Source organism: Crassostrea angulata, chromosome 8 (assembly GCF_025612915.1).
Source record: "Crassostrea angulata isolate pt1a10 chromosome 8, ASM2561291v2, whole genome shotgun sequence".
NCBI lineage: Eukaryota > Metazoa > Mollusca > Bivalvia > Ostreida > Ostreidae > Magallana > Magallana angulata.
This window is the reverse complement of record NC_069118.1, coordinates 40,058,053-40,066,251: the sequence shown is the minus strand read 5'-3', so window position 1 is coordinate 40,066,251 and position 8,199 is coordinate 40,058,053. Positions and strand designations below refer to the sequence as shown.

The following is an 8,199-nucleotide window of genomic DNA, read 5'->3' as shown; positions in this document are numbered from 1 at the left end:
GTGGATATGGTGGAGAATGGTTTAGGGTAGCATGGTGATTGGCGGAGACAAGAGGATTGGAGCCTAAGGAACATCTCGCGTCGTATATTGCCGACATTTTTGTATATTTGTAAATATTGTTTATAATATTTTATTGTATATTGTATTGTTGTTGTTATTGATCAGAGGAGCGGACATGGTGACACCCCTGCCCTTCAAAGAAGAATATATATCACGTATATATATTAACATATATCATATATAACTCAACACACGAAAAATTAATTTATTTTTTTTTTTACCATATCAAATGCCATATTTATATGTAGCTAAGCAAATTTGAATAATGCATAAAAAAAACAAAGAAAAACCTCTAATTTATACCAAAATATCGCACAGAAAAAAGACATATGAAAGAAGAAGGAAGCATATCATAGAACGATGGTAGCAGCAAATACCGCTGACGACCTGTCCGCCTACCTTGCTGATCGTTTTGGCGGAGGGGACTTTATTTTACAATCCAAAGACAACTTAAGGTTTGGAAAAATTGATTCAATGACTCCATCTTGGAATATTTTTCACTTAATATTTTTCAGTTGCTGATATGTTAGTATTTAAAAATACCAATCAAAATACTATTTGATTATATATGTAACAAAAAAAAGTTCTAATTGAAAAGGAATTATGAATATGTATCAAAAAACGGTTTCAAATGTAAAGTAAATTGTATGTTGAATGGAGGAAAAATATTTTTTTATCAATATATATTGTATCTAATTGATGAATTCGATGGACTTCTTTCTCCTTCTTTTTTAAAGTGGAGCAATATCTATGTAGTTATTAATGATCAACATTTAAGTTAATGTTTCTGTAATAAGCATATGCAAAAAATTTAGTAAGTGGTATTGTATGGTGTCTTACTAATCAAAATATTTTATGTATTTTCGTTGAAATGTTAATTATTCATATCAATTTGGAAGAATTATCTAATAAACATTATGTGGTATTTACCTATATCTAAAACGAGAACCAAAACTTATGATACTTTGAAATGAGTAAAGTGTTTAATATGTATTAGTGTAAATTCCTTATTTTTTTGCAAGTTCCTAATTTCGCGATTCCGCTGTTTTGCATTTTGGAATCTTTTTGAGACGTCATTTTTAACACTACTCTCTGTGATGCTACCGGAAGGAAAACAGATAAAACCTATACGCTACCACACCAACCTAAAAAAAAAACATTTTTACCAAATGTGAAGGTCGTAGTGGATCGTAGCATGAATAACAAATAGGCGACTGTTGGTTATCTACGTTGAAATCGATTGTATATAGAACTGTACAAATCATATTTTTATCAAGTCTGTTTTATAAAAAAAGGTATTTGTGTTATTGTATTCGCTTGAACTTAAAGAAGTTAATGAATGAATTATAGTTATTAATATTTGTCTCAAATGTTGTAAACGATTTCAAGATGAATTATCCTTGGTATGTAATTTTTTATATAAATATATTTACAGAACCCTTCTCTCTCTCTCTCCCTCTCTCTCTCTCTCCCTCCATCTCTCTATCTATTTGTCTCTTTCTCTCTCTTTCCCATGTCTAGTATATTTTTGAAAATGATGGCTCTAGGAGGTATGGCAGTTTCAAAAACATAGGAATATTTGTGAGAAAATTCAAAAATTTTAAGATTAAAAGAGCTTAAATGTATTACATTACAATGCAAGCATTATGACATTCTTTATACGTACATTTTATCAGTATTATGACTGTATAAATATTATCAATATAAGTGTATGTAATGGATAACAATGACTTACTGGCCAATTGTGGGAACAGTGGGGTACAAGTAATACATTTATAGTAAAACATTTTGAAATAAAAAATATTTTACTCAAGATCTCCTTGTGATATTATAGTACACCCATTTTTGAGTGCATTTTTTACTTGAATTTAAATTCCAATATCATAATGAAATTAAAAACTTAATAACTTAATCTAAATTTGGCAATGTGATCCTCTCGTTAAAAACTTGTATTTTAAATAGCAATGGAATTTACATAATCATTGTCAATACGGTACAATTGTTAGATAATATACATGTAGTTTTTACGTCAATTGGTTCCTTTCATTGAATTCAGGGCTTAAGAAATCAGAATTAATTGTAGGAAATATGAAAATAACAAAAGTAACTTTTTGGTAATCAATTTTGTCTTAATTTTGTAACCCATTTAATTCTCCTTCATTTTTTTTCATCACCATGTCTAAATTAACGTGTTATTTCCTACGAGTAAGTGTTGTACTACAATGTAGGCTCTAAATTAATTTTCATTTAAAATCTTATAAAATACTTGAAATGAACGCATAGATCTTAAATAAGAATAATAACCCAAAATAAAATAAAACGTTATTTTGATATTATAAGTTACCAAAGTAAGATAGAATGGAAATGTTTGAGCTGATTTCATTTGATTGGTTGCCAACGAAGCTTTTAAAATTGACGCAAATGCGAAAAAAATCCACCCAATGATCGTTTAGCATGAGGTGCTAGTAATGCGATAGTAAAAGTGGTTTGAGCTTTTGTGTAAAAATCCTCCCAAGCAAAGCAGTTTTGTTTTTCTCATGAAAAATATGACAGGGTAAACTCTCTCTCTCTCTGTCTCTCTGTCTGTCTGTCTGTCTGTCTGTCTCTGTCTGTCTGTCTGTCTGTCTCTCTCTCTCTCTCTCTCTCTCTCTCTCTCTCTCTCTCTCTCTCTCTCATGATATCATGATATCATATTACTTAAAGTTTTGTTTTTACTTTTATTGTAAATTTGAAATCTCTCTCTCACAATATTATTTTAGTAAAACTTTTGTTTTTACTTTGATTGTAAATTTGAAATTCATTAATTTTCAGAATATGGTATTTGTTGATGAGCTTCGCTCTTCTTGTTGTGGTAACTGCAAATGAATCTCCACAACAAATAGTGACTAGATACAATAATTACAAGGCAATATGTAATGGAATGGATTTTGAAAATGTGCGCTGCAAAGGTTTGGAAAAACAATTCATTTTTAAATTTTGGTTTTAGGATTTTATTGATAAAACATATGGTCTTATTTATTATCAAAGTTCTCCATCGCTCGTTTGACTACTAGTATGTAGAAGCCTCATAGAAACTCTTCTAGCCCAACAGTTAACTTTCACTGCACAACTGACCGTGGTACACAGCTTATTCTGCTATTTTTTTTTTAATTGAAAGCGGCAAAGTTCGTAATTAGAATTTTTCCTCGCAATTTATCTTTTAACCCTTGTATTGATTGCTGGATTTTACGACCAGATTACCTCGCTTAATTACACATAAAAATGGTAGATAGCGACCTCTGAGCAGGTGTAAAGAAGAATAATGCCCCCCCCCCCCCCGAGTTGTAGAATAATTGGATGTTTCTTTAAGAAAAAAGACCCATGGGTTATTTCGTCATGTTAAACATGATATCAGAATTTGAAATTACTTTTATTTTTCTATGCTGATTTTGAAGTTATATGCACCGATGCTACATATAGTTTTTCATATCCGTAACAAACTCACAGAAACGCACCTACATTGCCACAAAATGTATTGTTAAAACTGTTCTCTTGTCGACAAGAGAGGGAAAATGACGCTGCACTAGAGTAGAAAGGAAAATGACGCTGCACTAGAGTAGAAATCTCCTGAACAGTACTTGCTACATAACCATAAATAATTCTGAACAACATTTTTTATAGCTTTGTTATCTTAAAACGATATTTGATTTACACAAATTTTATGCACAGCTTGCTGGATTATATTTTATCGCAATTTTACAATTAAATGGACAACAAATTGCAATTTTTACACGAATATGATCAGAAATTTGTGCAGGTGTTGCATTACCATTCCGTAATTGAAAAAAAAAGAAACGAGAAACACATTCATACACAATGAATAATTAACATTTTCTCTCAGAGGAAATTGTAGGATAATTAACTATATAAATCCCTGAAATGAGCCCAAAGCCTTAGGGACAACTAGTGTTACCCCTACAGCCCAAATTTGAGACCACAAATTTAAAATGTAAGCTCTATAGGTTCCCTACACTCACTTGCTACACGTGTTCCTTAAATGTACACTTCTAAGACAATGGAGATAACAGCCCATCTTTTACCCCTATATCATTGTTAACATTTAAAAAATGACAAAATTAGGGTGAGCTATATCAACACTCTTATATGTGATAGACACCCTCTAACGCTTGTTATGAACACATGGGGGGGGGGGGGGGGGGGGTACTATACATTATCCTAGTGATTCGAGATATATGAGATATAAACCCCTGAAATGAGCCCGAAACCCTGGGGACCACATGATGGTACCCCTACAACCCAAATTTGAGACCAGGAAATAATAGCCCTATAGGTCTGCTACACTGCCATGGTATTCCGTCGATGCACACTAAGAAGTAAGAGAAAATGACCAAACTTTTAGCCCTATATCATTGTGAAATGTTAAAAAATAACAAAGTTTGGGCAAGCTATTTGGACCTTTTAATTGCCATATTTTTTTTCCCTCGAAGGGTCATGTCAAAGCATGACTTGGACAAAATAATCCCAATTTCACCTTGGGATTAATATTTTGGCCGCTTTTGACTGCAACAGGCACATTTTTTTTATTAGAATAAAATCACCATGGTACACTTCTGTTCATTTTATTATTGTAATGATAGGAAATATTTTTATTATTCGATTCATGTTCTTTCCGAGATAGTAAAAAGAAAAGGGGGAATCAATTTTTAAACACAAACATGTTTAAAGACCGGGTCTGGGGTATAAATAGCAGCCAATGAGGAAAATGGAGGAAATTTCAATTTTCTTGCCACCTTTCACTTCAGATTAGAAATTTCTGAATTTACACTTTAATCAGCAAAAACTATAAATTAAATTTTGTCATGCAACTAAAGTAAACTGACAGGCATCTCTAGATAGGATAGTAAAATAATTATTATTGATGCATTACTACTTTAGAAATTCATATTCAAAATTTTGAAGTGATCCAGAAATTCAAATTTCCTCAGATTTGATTGACAGATGAGAAATCGGCTTTTTGTTTACATTCCAACCGGAAATGCCTATTGCTAGAGACGCACAGTAGATCGCGGGACAGCTTGTAGAAGAGAAAGAACACACACTTGTGTAACGATGGAGAGTCAGTCCTGCAGCTTCACACTGATAGTATCAAGTTCCCATATCTGTTTACTCATGGGGCCTCTCAGATCACAGGTGCTAGCAGTTTTAAATTATAAACATACAAGTCATCACATTCATTGGGATATTTTAAAAGCAGTCCTATACACTGATGCCACTGATCATGCTGATATCATTATTCCAGTGAAAAATCCAACTTTTCCACAGATGTTTTTTGGGTCTAGAATACAGCTCTGTAAAACCATATTGACAAAATTTTATCCCTTCAATGAAGTCTTATTTCTTTCCAAAATTTGATTTCAACCATATCGGACAGCTTCTAATGGGTCTGCATAAACAATGGGGACATTCCTAAATTATTGCTGTTCTGACAGAATCGTGCAGGTCGAATTAACGTTCAACAAACCCCCCTGTACATGTAAGTCACCAGTCTTCATCTGTCTCACCAACATTTCGCACTATCTTAGATCACTAGACGATAATTCTTCTACATCCCAATTTATGAGTTGAAAACCTTTACAATTTCTCTTTCTTCTGTTTGATCTTTTCCGCCATAATTTGGATTACAAGAATGTTTTGGAATGTTTTGGGAATTTTATTGGGGCAGAGGTAAACCAAAAGGAAACTTGAGCTTGCAATCTACTACAGTGAACTACAGTTTGCAACCTTAACATCTGCATGATTTAATAAATTGTAAGTGAATATTTTTTTCAAATATTTCTGAAAATCAAAGTTCAGGCCCACATGCAAAATAATCAGGTAAATATAGTTTTTCCTCCCTGGAACCTCTTTCACAGTTGCAGATTTGGAGGCTGATTTATTGACCTTTGGCGGGAGGGATTCCCCACTGAGTCAGGACTAGTTGTGCATTAGCCTCTTGCATCTAACCCACACTGTTGTTGATAAGAGTTATTCTGACCAGTGAATTTCTTGGTGTTTTTTTTTACGTATTAAGTATTTTGTAAATAATTACATGTATGTGAAGAAATGATGCTTACTATGATGAATGTTTTAACAAAGCTCTAGATACAAAAAACAAAACAACAAAAGGGATGTTTGTATTGGCAGTGATCAATTTAGAAGTACATGCATGTTTAGATGTTTATCACTTAGAGATGAAAATCAGGGACAGGAACTATGCACACCGTTTCATTATTAAATGACCATTAAAATTATGTAGTTCCCTGATCAGCACGTGCTTCTGGTATGCAGCTATCTATTAATAGATTCACTCTGCAGTGTTATCAGTTTGGAGGAGGGGTCTGCTTCCTTATATGCTTAATTGCCGTCCGTGTGGATATTTAACTGGGTCAAACCCGGTCTTTAACTTTGATGTAAATATACTAGGGGGGAGGGGGGGGGGGGAGAGTATAAAAACAAAGTGTCAGGATTGTTTGCCTAGACGGTCGCTTCCAATTTACGATGAATATCTAAAAATGTGTGATTTAGTAAGAATATACAACAAATATAGTTGTAAAATCTATAAGTATATGTAGTACCGCAGACACCTGGTAATTTACTTTATCTTGTCTTATATATTATCATACATTTTCATGTTACTTTATAGGACGCGTTGAGTTTTCCATTTTTAATAGGACTGCACTTTAAGATAACATTATTTTCAAAACTTATAACCCGTATAGACACATATTGATTTGATTTCTATTAAATACAGACGCATGTATATATCTTATCAAGGCGAGCTTTACTGCCTCTGAAGTTGTCAATACTCGTACAATTATTGATACATTACTCATCTTGAAATTAATTAATAGATGTCGATAATGAAATAAATATATTTTCTGCTCGAGTACTCTCAGTACTTTGTTGATTTTCTTTATTGGCCATTAGCTTTTACGGGCTTAGTGGCTGCTATTAATGGCTACTAGTTCCAGCCTGGATATAATGCCTAACAATGAGGTAGAAAGCCACATCTGAGTAGGCTTTACCCAGCACATTTGCGCCATATAGTACGAACTATTTAAAATTATATGAAAAACTCTAACAGTTAGTGTTATTAATTCATATTGAGAATTATGATTTAAATTTTAATCGGTTCTATGTCCTTTTTCTTCAAACTCTTTTAATATTTTCATTTTATTCTTTTCTTAAGATATATTAGTAATAACCTTAAAATAGATACAATTGCTTTCCAATCTTCACTCACCAAGACTGTGGAAAACATGAAGAAACAAGAGACTGTGATCTTTGATAAGGTTTCGTTAAACGAAGGAAGCGCTTATGATTATACTTCCGGAATCTTTACAGCACCGATGGATGGAATCTATTCCTTTACGTGGTCAATAGTGACAAAAGCTGGAAAATATTTCGTGTCTGAAATTGTGCGGAATGGCCAAAAAGTTGCATATAATTATTCCGATGGAAGGGGTCACGATGGATGGCCTATTTCAACATCACATGCTAACATCAAAATGAAGAAAGGCGATAAAGTGTGGATTAGAGCCCAAGCAACCTGGGGGCAGTATGCCCATGGTGGAGATTGGTGTTCTTTTTCTGGATTAAAATTGTAGACAGTATATCTATATGGATATCAAAATAAAGCATTTGAAGGTTTAAAAAGTTCAATAGTTTTTGTATTTTCCTATGCAAAGGAATTCAAAAATACAAAATATAAAATATCATATATACATACACATTGTTCATTTTTTTTTTAAATGTACTAAGGACAGTGGCTTCAGACGCAAACGATCGTCTATATTCTTAATTAATTCCAAAGGGAACGAGCTTGAAACAACATGGAGACGTATAAAATATTGCTTGTACAATAACTAATGCAATACATTACTTAAAATTGCATACAATGTATATTGAAACTTACAGGCATACTAAAAATATTATATGCCGAATTCAATGAATGCTTTTAACGAAATAAATTGTGTTTCTTATCAGACTACACAAATTATGAACTTTTTGCAAATTTAATTCAAACGCACTTAAAAGCATTGAATATAATTTCCAATATTTCCGGTCCTGACCTTGAACACCCGTTTATTATATTTATTC

At 32.6% G+C, this 8,199-nt stretch overlaps 1 protein-coding gene across 1 annotated transcript; it reads left to right on the top strand.

The window, feature by feature from the left end:
• Positions 1-420: 420 nt before the first annotated feature.
• LOC128159266 (complement C1q-like protein 4) lies at positions 421-7,750 on the top strand. The gene is made up of 3 exons (XM_052822329.1): positions 421-515; positions 2,872-3,008; positions 7,315-7,750. The coding sequence occupies exons 1-3, from the start codon at positions 421-423 to the stop codon at positions 7,704-7,706; spliced, it is 624 nt and encodes a 207-aa protein (XP_052678289.1). The 3' UTR covers positions 7,707-7,750.
• The last annotated feature ends 449 nt before the right edge of the window (positions 7,751-8,199 follow it).